Genomic DNA, 19,584 nt, shown 5'->3' with positions numbered 1-19,584 from the left:
TAAAATATATTTCATTTTAAAATGAGTAATAACAGATATGGTGGCACATACATATAATGTCAGCACTCAGGAAGGTTGGATACAAGAGGGTGAGTAGTTCAAAGCTAGCCTAAGCTAAACAGACCCTTTATACACCTATGCCATGATTCTGTTAAAGACTGAAAATATATAACTATGAAAACATAAATGACCAATCACAGACTCATTTATACTAACATTCCAATTGAAAACCTTTCCACAATCTAAAAGGAGGAGATAAAGGGTTAGATGAAAATCACACATTAAATTTAATTGGAATGTGACCACTTCAGAAGGTAGAGGTATTCAGACTTTAACTCTAGATGCTTAAAACATTTAGAAATCTGAGCAGATCATAAAGTAGATGGGTTATAAGCATACTGAGTGCTACATTTAAAGAATACATTCTGAAACACTAATTTATTTGCTACTTCTTTTTATTTATTTGAGGGATGCCAGTCCTGAGGCTTGAACACAGGGCCTGGTTGCTGTCCCTGAGCTTTTTTGCTTATAGGTAGGGCTCTACCACTTGAGGCCAGTCCTGAGGCTTGAACACAGGGCCTGGTTGCTGTCCCTGAGCTTTTTTGCTTATAGCTAGGGCTCTACCACTTGAGGCACAACTCTTTTATTTTTGGTCAGTTGTGGGGTTTGAACTCTGTACCTGGGCCCTGTCCTTGAGCTCTTCAACTCAAAGTGAGCACTCTACCACTTGAGCCACAGCACCACTTCTGGTTTCCTGGTGGTTAATTGGAGATAAGAGTCTCACAGACTTTCCTGCCTAGGCTGGCCTTCGAACCACGAGCTTCAGATCTCGGCTTCCTGAGTATCTAGGATTACAGGTGTGAGCCACCAGGATCTGTCTTATTTTTATTTAAAAAATATTTATTTTTGGTTAGGTTCACACTAAAGCTACCAGCACGACTATGTTTATTGCAGCATTATTTACTGTAGCTAAGATATGGAACTAACCCAGATGCCCCTCAGTAGATGAATGGATCAAGAAAATGTGGTATATATACACATTAGAATTCTATGCCTCCATCAGAAAGAATGACATTGCCCCATTTGTTAGGAAATGGAAAGACTTGGAAAAAATTATAGTAAGTGAAGTAAGCCAGGCCCAAAGAAATATAGGTCCCATGGTTTCCCTTATTTGCAATAACTAGTATATGTCTGAGTCAGGCAAAAAAGGACAGATAAGTTGATTTTAGGGAAATGAACCCTAAGATATGTATTCAAATGTTTTTTTTTCTTTAATGCAATTGTTTCTAACACATTTATAAGATTATTTCTTTGTTGCTTTGTATGTTCCTCCCCCACGGTATAACCCGTTTTCACTGTATTTGATGTTGGCATAATTTGTGGAAGGGAAGGGGAAAAAAAATCATTTAAATAGGGATACAGGTGGACCCTTGCAACAATGAGACATATAAGTCGTTATGTCGAAAATGAACTTTACAACTTTGGTGGAGGTAGGGTGGAGGATTGGGTCGAGGGTCAAGGAGAGGATGGGAAGGGATGGGAAGGGGAAACAAAGGAGGAGGCTACAATGCTTGATAAGAAATGTACTCATTATCTTGCCCATGTTATTTATTGTAACTCCTCTATACAGTATTTTCACAATTTAAAAAAAAAAGAAATTCAAAAATTGGTAGCTAATGTAGAGTTGAAAAAAAATCAGTCTTTCCATGTCAAACCCTGAACACTGGAAGATGTTTAATGTAGTTTTCAAATAAACACTGTTATCAAATCCAAAAAAAAAAATTTACTTTTGGTATCAATGGGAAACTCAGGGTGTTAGGCTTGCTAGGCAGATGCACTACCACCTGAGCCATGCCTCAAGTCCTTTTGCTCTGGTTATTTTGTGATAAGGTCTTGGTTTTTACCTAGGTTAACCTACAGCACAATCCTTCCATGTAATATTATGATAAGTATATACTACTATGCCCAGCTATGGGCTATGATTGTGTCTTGCAAACTTTTGCTTGGGCTAGACTTTAACAGCAATCCTCCTGACCACCACCTTCAAGTAGCTAGATTCTGTAGCTGAAACACTTGTAGCTGAAACACATGAACAGCTAAAACACTAATATTTATTGCATGTACCCAGACCCTAAGTGACCACAGTGGATCATACATAAAAATACATGTAGTTAGCTAAATATACTGTACCAGGAGGAGAATTCTGCATATTGCAAAGAATTTTCAGATCAAATGAAAATATAAATTCAGACATTCAAATAACTCTAGTTTTTATTTCATACCTGAGACTGTTGAGATCAAGATCATCTGTATCAAAATCCAAAAGTGGCTGTGGAGTGTCACTGGGACCATGAGATTGCAACACAGATGAACTAGATGATATTACGGTGGTTTGTCCTGAGGGATGGATGGTTTTGAACTGGAACTGTGGGCCCATCCACAGGCGTCTGTGGGGTCCAGTGTGTGTTACAATTTCAACCTGGAAAAGAAATGGACTCATGTTAAATGTATTCTGACCCTCTTATTTGCAAGCCATTCCCCAGCTCTGAATCCTTTAATACCCATCATTGGTAGTACTGGAGGTCAATCTCCTTGCCTATGCTAGTCAGATGCTATATGACTTGAGTCATAAAACTGGTTAATTAATTTTAGTTAATTTGGGGACAGGGTCTTGTGTTTAAGCCCAGATTAGCCTGAATGTCCGATGTATATTTCCTACATACCTGGGATTACAGGCAAACACCATCACACCTAAGTAGGTACTGGTTGTGATGGAGTCTTACTACTTTCCCGGACAGGCCTCAAACCATGTGATTCTCCCGATCTCCACCTCCTAAGTAACTAGGATTATAAGCATGAGCCACATCATCCTGACGGAGAAGCATGTTTTAATGAAATGGGAGAGGGTTAGAACATATACCCTCAAAATGTGATCACAATCATAGCCTACACAGATATTCACTGTAATCCTCTCCTGATTATTATGAACATTAAAATGAAAATTGTGTATACATATATTCAGAGTACACACAATGTAGAAATCATATATATAACACAAAAATTATATTAAAGTAAAAGATTTGGTTGTCTGCCTCATGCTGCTACCACAGGTTCCCTAGACTACCATTTTCATTAGTTCTAGAGAGTACTTGTCATGTTGTGGACACATACTGAATACTACAGCTATTAATCTAAAGAATGAAAGTAATTCCTTCACTGAGAATCAGACTTATAAAAATCCTCTAGTTGGGCTGGGAAGTTGGCATAGTGGTACAGTGCCTACCTGGCATGAATGAAGCCCTAGATTCAATTCCTTAGTACCACATAAGCAGAAAAAGCCAGAAGTGGCACTGTGGCTCAAGAGCAAAAGAAGCTCAGGGATAGTACCCAGGCACTGAATTCACACCCTAGAACTGGGGAAAATAAATAAATAAATAAATCCTGAAATTGTTCTTTGACTATCTAAGGAAAAAAAGGGTCTTAAGTAATTTTAACACACAGTTTCCTTACATTTAATTTGATTTCAAAATCCCCTCAAACTGACCTTACTTTCTCTTCATAGATTTTTTTTTTGGTCAGTTCTGGGGCACAAGTGGCTCACTCATGTAATCCTAACTACTCAGGAGGCTAAGATCTGAGAATAAAGCTTTGAAGCCAGCACAGGCAGAAAAGTCGGTGAGGCTCAGGTCTCCACTATACTACATTTAAAAGGCAGCAAGTAGACCTATGGCTCAAGTGGTAGAGCCCTATCCTTGAGCACAAAGGGGTAGCACCCAGGCCCAAAGTTCAAGCCCCAGGAGCTGCAAAACAAACACTTTTACTTAATCTGACTGCTTTCTAAAATGTTAAAAACACAATATAGGGTTATATATACAAAACAAACATGATACAAAAACTCTATAAATTTCCTGTCCTGTGGAAGGGGAAGGAGATATCATCGCTATATTAAATGCTGTGAAGGAAAAGCAAATGTAGAAAACATTTTGGAAATAGCCCCAATTGCCCATTATTTCAGGATTTTACAAATGACATGCAAATCTTCAGTGAAAAGCAACTCTTTCTTAAAATCTTCTCATTGCTATTTCAATACATGTCCACTTTAAAGACATAGGTTGGCCTTCATTCCTTTCTAATTAATCACATTTCTGATTGGGCTGATTAGCTCATAAAAATAGCAACAACAACAAATAAATTAATAAACTGCAAAGTTTCACAGACTGTAGCTCTGTGAGTCTGGGAGGACAAAGCCATCATGGTCTTGGAACAATAATTGCATTCCCACTAATCACAGAGAAAAAAGCACTCAGATTGAGGACAGTGATTTCTGATTCAAGTCGTATTCAGCAATGTAAATTAGGCCACAGATAAAGCATTCTGTGTATTTTAAGCTCAAAACCATCAGTGTCACAGAGCCGAGAGGTAAACAGATGCCTGTGCAATTTCACTGAGGCGATGGCCAGATGTTCCTATATTCACTCTCCTGTTGTGTGCAGGACAAACATATTGTAAATATTTTCACACTGAGAGCACACATTACCCCTTGTTCTAATCAAAAGGCAGAAGTGGAAGGCAGTGGTTTCTTTGCCAGAATTCTTGGACATCCTTTTTGGAAAAAGGATATACATGTTCGGTTTTCTTTATCTAAGTGTCATCAAGGCAGGATGAACCTCCACATGTCAGAGGCTCATTCAAGGAGCTTCCCATGAGTATTTTTGATGTAATAAAACAAATACATGTCATGTAGAAACTGACTCTCTAATTTCCAGATTCACTGTAGTTTCTCAGATTATACTCCCTGAGAGGGTGATGAAACTACAAAGGATCTCACATTTTCAGAGGCACCTGTTGGATGAAAAGCTGCCAGATCGGTAATCTAAGACAAGTCATTAACTTCACCAAATGATGTCAGACTAGAGGGAGATATAACAGCATTTGTAATGAAGTCATTTGTAATCTGTCCATTGTGAAATCTGCCTGAGTATCTTTTATTTCAAAGCTTAGAAGATGAAGACAGCTTCATCTGGCAAAGTAAAGAGGGGTCATTTAAAGCTGTTACAGGTCTGGTGTAGAAACATTAGAACCAGTACTGCCCAACCTCAGTCAGGAAAGAAAATGTAGTTTTGAACCATCAGAACTGTGTCCAGAACACTGATAAACTTTCATAATAAAAGTATGAGCCCAGCATCAGAAAATGTGAGCTCTACAAAACAAATCATAAACACTACTGAGTGGATTTGCTGTTTAAGAAAACACCCTCTCATTTTAAACCTAATGAAACTGGGTCTCACAATCTGCCCATAAGTCAAGGCTTTATGAGTGCTGCTTGAAAAATAAGCACATAACATCCTCCATATTAAAGCAAATATTATACACATGTTCACATATGTATTTTCAATGAAGCTTACATATATTAATGTAAAATACCTATATAAAATGTGTATACCTGCAACAATAATTGTGAGAAATTCTCAAAATAGAAATAACAGTGAATAATGATTTGTAATTCAACAAAGAACACCAATATTGCACGTTTTCTTCTAATAGAGAAAAATAAAAATGAAAGGAGATTTCTGTTTTCTTTAATAATATTATATCATAGTTCTACCTGGGAGAGCCACTCTTCATCTTCCTGTCCACTATGGTCTGAAGCTAAACTGTCATAGGACCCATGTCGAGTAATGGGACCCGGACTTCCTGGGGGAGCCACTGTAAGACAAGAAAACACATTAAACTACTTTAAATGGATCTGAACACAATCAGCACAAATACTGTGGTACTTTATAAGGCAAAATGTGACATTTACAACATAAACACAAAATAAACAAAATTACTGAAGAAAGCAAGACTAAAATTCCTAGAAATAGGAAAGATCTCCAATTATGAGTACTTAATTTTAAGCCAGGCCCTATGGCTCACATCTGTAATCCTGGAGACTTAGAACACTGAGATCTGAGGATCACGGTTCCAAGTGAGGAAAGGCTGTGAGACTATTATCTATAGTAAAATACTAAAAAAAAAGTGACCGAATTCCAGGGACAGTACCCAGGTCCTGAGTTCATATATTCATTAAATTAAATTACAGGCTAGTAATTCAAATCTACAGAAGGCAGAGAGAGGAGGATCAAAAGTTCAAGGCCAGCAAAAAAGAAAATGAGATTTTCTTCCCAAGAACAAAAAGCACAAATTTAATAATAATATCATCACATTATAAAAAAAAAAATAACTACTTTGTTAACACCAAAGAAGATTGAGAAGCAGTAACAAATCTATTCAATGGGGGGTTCCAATGAGTACTAGGGTTTGAATTCAAAGTAGAGTTTGATAGGCAGCATCTCTGAATTCTATTTACAATTTATTTCACCCTAACAAACTAGATACTTAAACCAGATTGTGGCCATCAATAAAAGTGTCTTCATATTTGCATCTTAAATTATGTAATTATTATTTTTTAATTCTATGTATTTCTGTTATATTTATTATATTTATTTATGTTGCTGTCATTGTTGCTTTCATTTATTATTTTTCAGATACTTTCATGCTTTTGCTGGGAACAGACATCAAATTATAAGACTTTATCTTTCCCTTTTACCTAGCTGGGATTACAAGTACAAGTCATCATGCCCAGCTTATTTTATGAGTTAGTATCACTAATTTTTTCCCATGCAGGCCACAAACCAGGATCTTCCTGTTTCCACCTCTTACAAAGTTGGTATTATAGGACTATGCCACCAAGCCCCAGCCCATAATGAGATTCTATAGAAGAGCTTACCCAATAAATTTCACGTAAACTCCACATACAAAAAATACAGATTGACTGAATGGAAAAAGTTTTACTTGAGGGGAAAAAAAAAACATTCATCCAAAAGTCATTTACTTGGATAATTCAACAGTTTCCCTTGATTCTTAAGTACCATAACATAATCAAAGTATACTTTCTCACACAAAGAATCTTTTGCTAGGTGAAGACAATAAAATCATTTAAGAAATATTTATTTTTAGCCGGGCGCTGGTGGCTCACGCCTGTAATCCTAGCTACTCAGGAGGCTGAGATCTGAGGATCTCGGTTCAAAGCCAGCCCAGGCAGGAGAGACCGTGAGACTCCTATCTCCAATAAACCACCAGAAAACCGGAAGTGGCGCTGTAGCTCAAGTGGTAGAGCGATCGCCTTGAGCTGAAGAGCTGAGGGACAGCGCCCAGGCCCAGAGTTCAAGCCCCACGACTGACAAAAAAAAAAGAAATATTTATTTTTTATAATAAATCAAACACTATAACACCAAAATTTAGCTTCTATTGGGGAGAACACTCCATCTAATTTTCTATCTATACAAGCTGGCCCCCAGCTTGTATCAGTTTTTATACTGAGATAAATCAAGGACTGAAATAATGGGGAACCAGAAAAAAATAAAGGCTTTGGTGCAGAAAAGAGAAATAGGAGGGAAAGGAGGAGGTGAGTATTAGAGTTAGAGAAATGTGGATAAACAGAATAGAATAAGAAAACAATACTATCATTTCAACATTTGCATATATATCTACACCCTATTTCTGGAGGCTATGTTCCTAAAATGAAATCAGAGGACATAAGCATTTTAAAATTTCTTAATACATATTCTCAGAAAGAACTATACATTTCCATGAATAGTAAAGGAGAAAATGCCACCAATCTAATCCCCTCTTGCCAGAACAAGGTACTTAGAATTAAATCTTTGTGATACAGATACAAATGAAGCTGACCAAGTATAACCCAGGGCAAGATTTTAAGACACAAGCTCACAAAAAGATTACTTTAACTTGCTGCAAGAAGAGAAATGGGAACTAATTCAATTACTGAACAGACACAAATACACTATTGACATACATATAAGATTTGTAGCAGGGCTAGGAAGGTGGCTCAGTGGTAGAGCGCTTGTCTTGCATGCCTGAGGCCCTAGGTTCGATTCCTCAGCACCACATAAGCAAAAAGAAAAAAGCCAGAAGTGGCGCTGTAGCTCAAGTGGTAGAGTGCTAGCCTTGAGCTGAAGAGCTGAGGGACAGCGCCCAGGCCCAGAGTTCAAGCCCTATGACGAGACCCACCAAAAAACAAACAAAAAAAGATTTGTGGCAGCAAAAAATTTTTGCTGCCACAAATCTTATATGTACGTCAATAGTGTATTTTATTCAAAAACGTAGCTCAGTAATAGAAAATCATGTTGGTATTTGGTACACAAAAAAAGACCAAAAAAGCTTATATATAACTTTTTGTGATAATGCATATTATTAAAAATAGAATATAGAATATCATAATAATTACCAATTATTACTTAAGCATTCATTTGTAAATAATTCTGATATATCAAATCATTTATTACCTTTATAACATGTTTGATATCACACTCATTATTTTTAGGTCAGTTGTGAGGTTTGAACTCAGGGCCTGGGAGCTGTCCTTGAGCTTCTTTGTGCTCCAGCCTGGCACTCTACCACTTGAGCCACAGTACTACCACCAGTTTTTTGAGAAGTTAATTGGAGATAAGAGTCTCAAGGGTATTTTTCTACTAGGGCTGGCTTCAAACCATGATCCTCAGATCTCAGCCTCCTGAGTAGCTAGATTACAAGAGAAAGTCACCAGTACTCATAGATATTATATTCTTAATATAGGTAATGACCTACCAACATGCCCCTATCAAATCCATATTATCTAAATAACTAGGCAAAAAGCTGAATACGCAAAATAACTAGAAGATACAATATATTTTAGAAATAGATGAAGGTCTTCAAGAAGTGAGTATTTTATTAAGTGCTGGCAGGCAGCTGTGGCTGGGTACAGTGAGATACAGTATTGAATGGAAGGTGGCAAGCAGAGAAGGAACAGGGTGAAAGAGATTTTTGGTATATGTATAAAAGGGGGTAAAATGAAGTTAAGATAGTACAACATTGTACATTGAAAAGCTTTAAGTGAAAAACCACCTTTCTGCAAGTAAATACAACCAAATTAGGACATTTCCAAATCTATGTTATGTCCTATGCCTACTGAATCTGGATGAATCATCTGTTACAGAATAAACATACAGTAAGTATTAAGTGAAAGACTGAAGTTTCACATTCTAGACGAAGTAATAGAGACAAAATAGTAGGACACATTATTGATCTGCCATCAGAACTGAAGTAATATGATGTCTGGCTAGGCAGAGATGGAGGTGGAGAGAAGCATTATAGGTGGACAAGACTAGCCAAGGGTCAATCACTGTTGAGAGGAACTGATAGGTGCCAGCAGGTTTACTGCACTATTGTTACCTAGGTTTGTATATGTTAGGAATTTCCCACAGTGAAAAGTGGGAGGAAATGAAACAGTATGAAGAAGGATCTTGTCTATCCTCATCTGCTTTTCAAAGGAAGTAGTAAATATTCCAAATATACATCTAGGAACTTCTAAATAGAGATTAAATGAAAGGCTTTCCTGACTTCTATTCACTTGTTTTCTAATTAAGGATGTTTCTAAAACCATTAGAAGACGGACAGTATAAGAACATAAATTTGTGGGAAAAAGGACTTAACATGAAATAAAAACCTTCCTTTTCTCCTTTTTTTTATTTAATTCTAACATCACTTCAATGGAAGTAGGAAAAACATTCTGTTTACTGCCTCAGGAAAAACACCACAAGGTCACAAGGAAATTGAAAATTTGAAACCTAGAATAAGAAAAAAAACTTCAAAACAAAAGTATGGTGAAAGCAGATTTTGCAAGCTCTCTGCTACTCAATTATTAGAAATGATACTCTGAAACTGTAGCAAAAGTATCAGTAGTAAAGTATTGAGGGACCATCACCTATGGAATGGTGCATAATTCTTTGACAGAGTTCAGAAAAGTATTAAGAGACCCACATCATAAAAGGTACCTACAAGTGCATGAACATAGCCACATCTGTGACAACTTAGCAATGGTCACCATGGACTGAGGTTGTGAACACATAGGTCTTCTCTATGACAAAGATTCCAGACAACTGTCAAGATATGAAGTAGAAGTTGAGACCTTTATGAACCAATAATCTATGATTGAATTGCAGTGTTGATAATGAAGATAAAATATGCACGAACAGGGAATCACTAAAGAATTTAGATGCAATGTAGGAGGAAGGGTATAAATAACTGAAATTAACTTTATATTTCTTATATAGTAGGTAATAAAAAAGGATGCTCTGAAGATTGCTCTGTGTGTGTGTGTGTGTGTGTGTGTGTGTGTGTGTGTGTTTGTACACACTAGCATTTATCTTATGCGTAGGGTCTTTTGCTTGGCTTTCTTGCTCACAACTGGAAAATTACCACTTGAACCATGCCTCCGGCTAATGTAACTTTCTCAAGTGTCTACATGACAAAAGATAAAAGTAATATATCTTGCAGACCAAAGCTCAATGAGTCAAGATATATATCAGCTATGTAAAAAAGTATTCAACTATTGTTAGTTAATAAAATCAGTACAAGAAAAGGATAAGGAATTTTAAGACACAAACCTTGCCATTTCCTCCTTTACTTTTAGAGTACAGTTGTAATACACCCTATCCAATTAAGCACAAAGGATATTCTATCAATTCAGTTTAATACACAACTTCAAAAATACTGTTTCTACAAACAGACATTTGATAAATAAGCAAGGACAGGATGACTAGATCACTATGAGGTAACTATGAGCCAGACTGTTTATACTATGTTCTCAGGAAAACAAAGCATGCCTGCAGTGAGTAAATAAGAGCTAAAAAAAATCATTATGTGTATTTTGCTGTCATGCAGTGATCTATGTATATGTATGTTTCTAAATATAAAATATTTCTATATTTTACATGTGTTTATGTGAAAGTAAAACAAAATAATTTACCTCAAGTCTATTCTTTGATTTAAAAAAAGTCCTGTAAAACTTAGGTAAATATTTCAAGCATATTAGAAGAACATAAGCAATATTATAAAGAAAAAATTAAATTCAATGATTTCCATAAGATTCTCACGTAACAAAATCTTCTATATTCCAAAAATTTCATCCATAATGTAACTTGAAATCTAGATAAAAAACTTGAACAAATTCTACTTTTATGTTTAAGATACATTCTGTAACACAAGTATAAATATATACAGAACTTTTTAAAAAATGCTCACAGGAAACAAGGTACTTAAGAGTTTGAAAAAGCTAAAAGTACTGTTTAACATGCTGTTAAACTATAGGTACAAAGAATTAGCCTATGCAAATAATTATTAAACAGTCTCACAAATATATTACCAGGAAACTAAATTCCTGGTAAAAAGTTTCTTTAAATGTCACTTAAGTTTCTTTAAATGTTTTCCTATTAAACACTAAGATAGGTTAGGAGATGAGAATCTGAATCAGAATTTGAAGAATGAGGATTACTACTGCTGAAGAAATTTAAACATCTTGATATATCAAGGTTCGGTTTTTTTTTTTCCTCCAAAAGAACAAGAATATAACCTGAATTTTAAGGAATCAAATGCTTTCTAAAATATTATCACCCTTGAATAAAACCCCACCAAAACAGACAGACCACCACAAATCTATTCCTCAATAAATAAAAAACTCAAAGTGATTTATAAATGAAGCATCAATGATTTGGAGGAGAATGAACAAAGATATACTGGCAGATGAATTTTACAGAGAATAACACATCCTTTCAACTTCGGACCAAGGAGTATTTGTTTCCACCTACTATCACTCCCATTCGTCTCCAGAAATAATAAAATCCCACACCAGGCTAGTATTAGTGGGAACTTGAGAGGTAAATAACGTGCATTTTTCAGCCTTTTGAGTTATTTTAGGGAACAACATCCCTTTTTCGAGCAACACAGAAAATTGTGAGCTAAATGACATCACGCAGCCTTGAATGAAACAGCTCAAGCTCAAAGTTCACCCAAAGGCCAGTATGATAAACTCACACTCAAGGACAAACTTCAATGTATTTTTGGACTTTATTAAGGGCAGCATTCATATAGCAGAAGTGCAACAAGAGAGGGCTCTCTCCCCAAACTCTGTTTCTGATCAAAAAACACTCAGGAGTTAAGGAAGAAACTGCTAGGGAAAGTAATTTCTTAGCACAGAAAAGAAAAGTAGTTATACAAAAAGAAGTGCTCTGAAAACAAAATTGACAAAGCAGCTCCCAATGATCAAGCAATTCACAGAAGAAACACAATCACCAAGAAATGTATGTAAATACAGACTTGCTTTCTATAAGAACATATATATGCAGAACATCACTAAACATATAAAACATACTCAAGTAACATCTGTGGATGGAATCAACTGAGTAAGCACTGGTACTAGCTAGAAATGGAATGTTTCTCAGCATAATATACATTTGTCTACTAACAAAAAAAATTAAGCTTAGAGATTTAAAAAAAAAAAAGTACTAGAGTACTAGAGATTTAAAACCTAAATAAGGGCTGGGAAAGGGGCTCAGTGGTAGAGTGCTTGCCTTGCATGCATGAGGCCCTGGGTTCGATTCCTCAGCAGCACGTAAGCAGAAAAAGCTGGAAGTGGCACTGAGGCTCAAGTGGTAGAGTGCTAGCCTTGAGCTGAAGAGCTGAGGGACAGCACCCAGGCCCAGTATTCAAGCCCCATAACCAACCAAAAAAAAAAAAAAAAAAAAAAGAAAGAAAGAAAACTTAAATAAAACCAGAAACTCACTGTCAAAAAATATGCAGATCTAGAAATTTAAATGTTATCATTCCACAATTATCAAAGTGGCTAAAATTAGTTCTTATGGCTAAAAATTGAATTAAAAATCATTTATTTATATGATATTGAAATTTAAGTGTAAAGTAATTCACTAAATTTCATACACAAAGTAGTTATATGTTGCTGGCTATTTATTAGCAACCATTCCTTCACCAGCATAAAAACTGGTTATAACACATAACATGGAACATGCTTTACCTATGTTATATATTAAACAAATCAATGATCTTTCTAGCACCCTGACCCTTTGGTACCATAGATGTTCTCTAATTAATAATTAAAGTTTCTAACAGTCATTGTACATCTAGGGTTTCACTTTCCTTTTATTCTACACTCCCAGAAGAACAGACCCAGGCAATAAATAATTAGAAAAGTGGCATGTCCTGTTAGTCTTGAGATGACAAACGTCTGTCTGTGAATAGTAGATAATGGTGGGTGCACCTAGTCGTATCTCCATTTCCAATATCCCAACACATCAAATAACTAAAGGATCTTTAAATGTTTATTCTATTTACTTAAAAGGTCATATGACATTTAGTGTTTGGACAAATTATACCAAGAGGTAGCCTGGCAGATTGCCCAACTTAGTTTAGCTATTCAGCATGATGGTAAATATCACATCAAATGACAGAAGAAAAAAAAAAAGAATGCATGGAGCGATGCTATCAATCAATTCAGCAACTCCACTGAGGAAAATTTTCAAAGAATCCTAATATGCTTGTAAGAACTGAATATACTATAACAATATTTTTAAAACAACCACAATTAAGAAAGTGGAAGTTGGTCACCATTAGCTCACACCCGTAATCTTAACTACTCAGAAGGCTCAGATCTGAGAATCGAGGTTGGAAGCCAACTTTGGAAGGAAAGTTCTCTAATTTATAAAGTTCTCTCTTTATCCAATTAAATATCAAAAAGCTGTAAATGGAAGTGTGGCTCAAGTGGTAGTGTGGTAGGCTTGAGCTAAAAAGCTCAGGGACAGCACCCAGGCCCTGAGTTCAAGCCCCAGGAGAGGCAAAAAACAAAACAAAACAAAACAAAACAAAAAACACTACATTAGTGTTCATTTTCACAAGTAGAAGACAAGACATTAACATCGTTACTTAGGAAATGCAGATAGTTAGGGGACAGAGAGGACTTATTTTCTACTAAATAGTCTTTGGTACATATTAACTTGTATATACCATATAGCTATTTGAAAATTGTAATGAATATAAATTTCTGGAATAAGAACTGTACAACAGATCTTGTTAGAAATGTAAGAGTCAGAAATGAAAATAAACAAATATGTATCAAGGAATGATTGACACTGATATGCCAAGCAAAAGCTGACTGTCTTGCATGTTTGGTTATATGTACCACTCCAATTTTATCAGGTCAGTGATATTTACTTGCAAGAGACAGGGAGTTAGTTACTTCAATATGCAACAATCTTCATACATATAACTTATCATTATTTAAATATTCATATAAATAAGTACAAAATATAAGACCAACTTCATCAAATAATTCAATACTTGATAGTGATTTTATTTAGAGGAATGACTTCTTGCTGTAAGTTAGAATCACCAAAGTCAAAATTCTATGTAGAATCATTAGCTATTCTGATAGCCAAGACTAGATGCATTTCTCTCAGGAAGAATCAAATCTCTACCTAAAATTCAAAGAAAACTGTAAAATATAGTATTCTTTATAAGATACTAAGATGACTAAAAGATTTGCGGAATCTACTGTAAATTGAGGTAATAAGGTTAAAGAATCATTGGGTTTTGGTGATAAACAATGCTGGGTCTTCAAAGTACCTAAACACACACACAGACACACACACACACATACACACAATCCCTGACAAAATAAAAGGCTAGGGAATTATGAAAATAAAAAATCATCTTGTGAAAAGAATTAAAGCAGCTTCTCCCAAGCTTCTCTTAATACTATATTCTAGGAAAGTAGAGAATTAAATGCTGGGCAGGGAAGTGACTCAATGGTAGAGTGCTTGCCTCGCTGGCACGAGCCCTGGGTTTGATTCTTCAGCACTACATAAACTGAAAAAGCTGGAAGTGGCACTGAGGCTCAAGAGGTAGAGCATTAGGCTTGAGCTGAAGAGCTGAGGGACAGCACCAAAGCCCAGAGTTCAATCCCCACAATTGACCAAAAAAAAGGAATTAAATGCTGATTTTTTTTTCTTGACAAAGCAAAAGAAGCATGGAGAGATATAAAATATTTTAGTCCTGGAAGACATTAACATTTCAACCTAAACATAAGAACAATTTTTAAAATCTTTCCAAAGAATCAATAAGGATCCATGATATGTTCCTTATTTTAACTCCAACTAAATCAGAAAATTCACAGTGTCAAGAAGACTTAGGTAGAAATGGGACAGTAAAAATGAGCATATAACTACTATAAGGATTTCCCCCTACCTTTCCAAAAGCAAGAGGGCATTTTCTAAGGCTTTATCTTCCTTCACTATTCTACAATGTGAAAACGCCCTGAAAGGATATGTCCCAAAAAGCTGTGCATATGTATGTGGTGTGTACATGTGTGAGTATATGTATATATGTAGTTTAACTTAACAAAAGATGTACATTAAAGTTTTTAATAGGAAAAACGATAACATAGTAGGTGGCTTTCTTGTAATAATTTGCCCTTCTACAGGTAAATAGTATTTAAGGGAATGAAAAAAAAAAGAAGTAGGCAGATTCTTAAATAATTTATTGTAATAAAAAACACAATATTTCTCCCTCTTCCTTCTTTATTCCTGCCCTCCCTTGCTTCCATCTATCCATACATCCTTAAGCTAGACAAATGCTCTTTCACTAAACTATACCTCTGCCCTAAAATATTTCTAAAATTGTCTTACAAAGGCTTGAAAAATGCTGAACCACCATTTCTAGACCTGCAGACTGAGTAAATCTGGGATGTGGGATGTGTGAATTATTCAGAAGTATTCAGTGAAACATAATTGAAGTAAGTCACTAATGTTTTGCTAAAATAAAGACTACTTTTGCTGGACATTCATTGCTGTGCAACATTTCATTTTAATCCTCTAAAACAAATTGAAGCAATTCTTAATTCCTCTTTACTTGCTTTTCCTTCCTTCCTTGCCCACTCTTCCCCTTTCACTTTCACATTCTTTATCTCCTTTACACATTTATTCTTTACTTCATGCCTTTCTAAAACTTTTCTTTGGAAAACTAAACTATCAATTTGAACATGTTAATTGCTAATTTTAAAGAATGCAAAATAATAGAAGACTTTTTCATTCCCCTCACACAATAATGATAACATCAATAATCTAATCAAATCAAATATACATCTTGAATTTCAGAATTTTAATATTAGTAATCTTAATGAAAGCATGACACAGGTGGCCACCCTTGTGTGAGTAGCCTATTAAGATTAAAAAAAAAATACGAGCTACTAAAAATACATTCTCCTCAAAGGTTTTGGTTCACAACAAAGTACCTTTGGCTGGGATGCCAGTCATCTGTTACAAAGTACCTGGAACTGTGAGTGAAAAGAAGCCTTCATAGTAGAACAAGAAAACTAATTCCCCAATCATGACTGAGAAGCAAAAGCTGTATTTAGGAAGTTTGGTATTTTTTTTCTTCCTCCCAATCCAAGGTACTGAATGAAACTTTTTGGAAGAGAAATCTTATCTAATCTAGCAATGATCCTATAAGGTAGGATTCATTAATTCCAGAAAAGAGAAGGGCCCAGGGATGGTAGTTGTTCAAAGTCATCCAGTTAGAAAGTAATTAAAAGAGATTTCAAACTCTATGCTATACACTCCAAAGACCATATTATTTTTCAAAAAAGTATTTTTAAATTAATCCTCCTTCAGATTCTTTGAGAAAGCATTCTTCTAGAGCGAAATTTCTCAAATTTTGACCCAACATTTGACCTTCCACATGTTTGGGGTTGTTTCTGTCTATAACAACTCTCAATTTTTAAAAATTAATTTCAGAGACCTTTTTTTTACTTTAAGTTGTTGTATAAAGGGGATTCAATTGAACAAGTCAGATTATGAAATCATTCATTTCTTTTTTCTTTTCTTTTTTGCCAGTCCTGGAGCTTGAATTCAGGGGCCAGACACATTCCATGAGCTTCTTTTGCTCAAGGCTAGCTAGCACTCTACCACTTGAAATATAATGCTACTTTTGGCTTTTTCTGTTTATGCGGTACTAAGGAATTGAACCCAAGGCTTCATGCATGCTAGGCAAGCACTCCATCACTAAGCCACTTTCCCAGGTCCTATGAGATCATATTCTTAAGCTCAAGTAAAATTGGCTCAATTCATCATTTCTTTACTTGCCAAGAATAATCATTTATCATTATAGTACATAAATATGTATAATTCAGAACAGAGATACGCTATAATGTGATCAAACGACAGAAAAAAACTTTCTTGATCAGAAGTCACAACATAAAGAAATAATTACCCTCAAGTTTCTTTCTATTTTAACCTGGCTGAGATCTGAGTTTTTCATCAATTTCAGGACAAGTTATAAGACTGTAAAGCAATCTAAGATATCATCCACAGACTTGGATCACCCAAACACTTAAAGCAGCAAAGGATTTTTAATGGTTTAATTACAGAAAAGAGGAAACTGAGGGATAGCAATGACTAATTCAATGTAACAATGTTTTTAAAAAGGCAGAAACAGTTATTTCTACCTGTTTGCTAAGTAAAGTCATCATCATATATAAAAAATTATATAAGGGCAGTCAAAACTTTGTAAGGGAATTTGTGAAATAATACAAATAGTTAAATACAAGACAGATAAACCAAGGTATAATTAAGTATTGACAAAAAATTGAACTATAAGGTTTCCATTGTATTTTTTGGATTACTTAAAAACAACTATGTTATCAAAAGAGCTTGGACTACAGCTTTTACATAGAAGCAAAATTTTAAGTTATGTAAAGAATAATAGCTAGAGCAGTTGTCCTATTAATAGCAATAGGTGTACCTATATGCATAAGAAACACTACTATGAAGAAAAAATATTTGTTGTTGCCAAATCCATATTTATATGAATATACTTCCTGTAGTTGAGAGTAGTTATAATAGTTTTCTCTCCTTTTCTTAATGCAGCTGTTTGTCAATTAAAATACATAATGGCCAATCAATTTTGATGTATTTAGTAAGCAATTTGTCAAGTGGTGCTATAATCCAGCTAATATATTATTTCTTGTCATGGAGAATACTAACAACTATTAGGTTTTCTGTAACTAATTTGGAGAGAAAAATTGTGGTTTGACTCAATTGTTATTCTTATGGTGATAACACCTCTGTGTCCCAAGATCTGACTGCATGAAGTAGCACAATATGTGAAGAAAGTACTACTTTGTTGAAATAAAATCCCTAGGTCTTATACACAAGGGGGTTACTAATGTATTGTAATAATCTGGTTTTGTTCAAATCTCCATGTTTCATATGTATTTTTAATAAAATAAACATATCAATATATTTGACAATGAATACACAATGAATTTCTATGTGACAGTTTTATTAACATAAATTATGCATTAAAAACAATTTTTTTTTTTTGGTCGGTGGTAGAGCCTGAAATCTGGGCATGGGTGTTGTCCCTCAGCTCTTCAACTCAAGGCTAGCACTCTACCACTTCAGCCACAGTGCCATTTCTGGCTTTTTCTGCTTATGTGGTGCTAAGGAATCGAACCCAGGGCCTCATGCATGCAAGGCAAGCACTCTTACCACTGAGCCACATTGCCAGCCCAAAAGCAATATAGAATTTTTATACATTACCAAAGAAATTTAAATGGTTTAGTTAAAATAACCTATAAGTTAAAACTTGTACCCTTAAAAGTTTCTTCAAATGATCTGTTTAAAAAAGTGGTTCTCAATCTTTTTTTTTTTTTTTGGGTCCGGTTGTGGGGCCTGAACTCTGGGCCTGGGCGCTGTCCCTCAGCTCTTCAGCTCAAGGCTAGCGCTCTACCACTTGAGCCACAGCGCCACTTCTGGCTTTTTTCTTTTTGCTTATGTGGTGCTGAGGAATCGAACCCAGAGCTTCATGTATTGCAAGGCAAGTGCTCTACCACTGAGCCACCTTCCCAGCCCCAAACAGGAAGATTTTTCTTTGTTGTGTTTTTTTGTTTTTTGTTGTTTTTTTTTGTTGTTGTTGTTGTTGGTCATGGGGCTTGAACTCTGGGCCTGGGCGCTGTCCCTCAGCTCTTCAGCTCAAGGCGAGCGCTCTACCACTTGAGCTACAGCGCCACTTCCGGTTCTCAATCTTTTATTTTTCCTATCAGAACACACTTCAGGTAAATGACTGATTTCTACTGTATATACACACACAGACACTGTATGTCCAACAGCCACACAATTAGATAGAACTCCAACTCTTAGAAGGTTGTCCTTCAGCTCCTGTCATTCAAATTTCTAGATATGAGATATTTCAGTCATTAATCACTATTCTCCACTTTTTCCGTGTCTATCTTACTAATGGAAAAGTACACACTAGGTCAGTAGACATGGAGAGTTTTCTGTCAAATGTCCAAACTTTTATTGTTGTAACAAAGGCAGAGCCAAATGGTTTTCCCAGCTCTTCAGGGGAGACTTAGTAACAGCAGTTGGGGCAAACCAAAAAGCTGTAAGACAGAATCTTAACCTATCACAAATAACCCTAAAACTTCTCCTGAAAAAAATTGGCAAGCACTTTCCAAACTGATAACTCTGTCCATCTGTATTCAAGATTTCCCATAGTTATCTATTTTGAAAGGCAAAAATTAAAGTTAGAGAAAAAACATTTCTAGGAAACAAAAAAAGTAAAGTACAGCAAAAAACTTAAATTACAACAAGCAGAAATGGAACACTAAATTCATTTCCCAGATATTAAGCTCCCATT

At 35.4% G+C, this 19,584-nt stretch overlaps 1 protein-coding gene across 6 annotated transcripts in view; it reads right to left on the bottom strand.

Annotated features, from left to right (window-relative positions):
- Bcas3 (BCAS3 microtubule associated cell migration factor) overlaps positions 1-19,584 on the bottom strand; it is a 526,670-nt gene that overhangs the window by 290,653 nt on the left and 216,433 nt on the right. For all 6 annotated transcript variants that reach the window (XM_042692171.1, XM_042692205.1, XM_042692180.1 and 3 more), the window contains exons 20-21: positions 5,606-5,706; positions 2,283-2,479 (exon numbers count right to left, since the gene is read on the bottom strand). In XM_042692171.1, the coding sequence (XP_042548105.1) occupies positions 2,283-2,479; positions 5,606-5,706 (298 nt within the window). The remainder of the gene's footprint in view (positions 1-2,282; positions 2,480-5,605; positions 5,707-19,584) is intronic.

Source organism: Dipodomys spectabilis, unplaced genomic scaffold, assembly GCF_019054845.1.
Source record: "Dipodomys spectabilis isolate Male_0828 unplaced genomic scaffold, ASM1905484v1 ptg000004l, whole genome shotgun sequence".
Lineage (NCBI taxonomy): Eukaryota > Metazoa > Chordata > Mammalia > Rodentia > Heteromyidae > Dipodomys > Dipodomys spectabilis.
The sequence above is the reverse complement of the archived record's forward strand: the minus strand, read 5'-3'. Positions and strand labels throughout refer to the sequence as shown.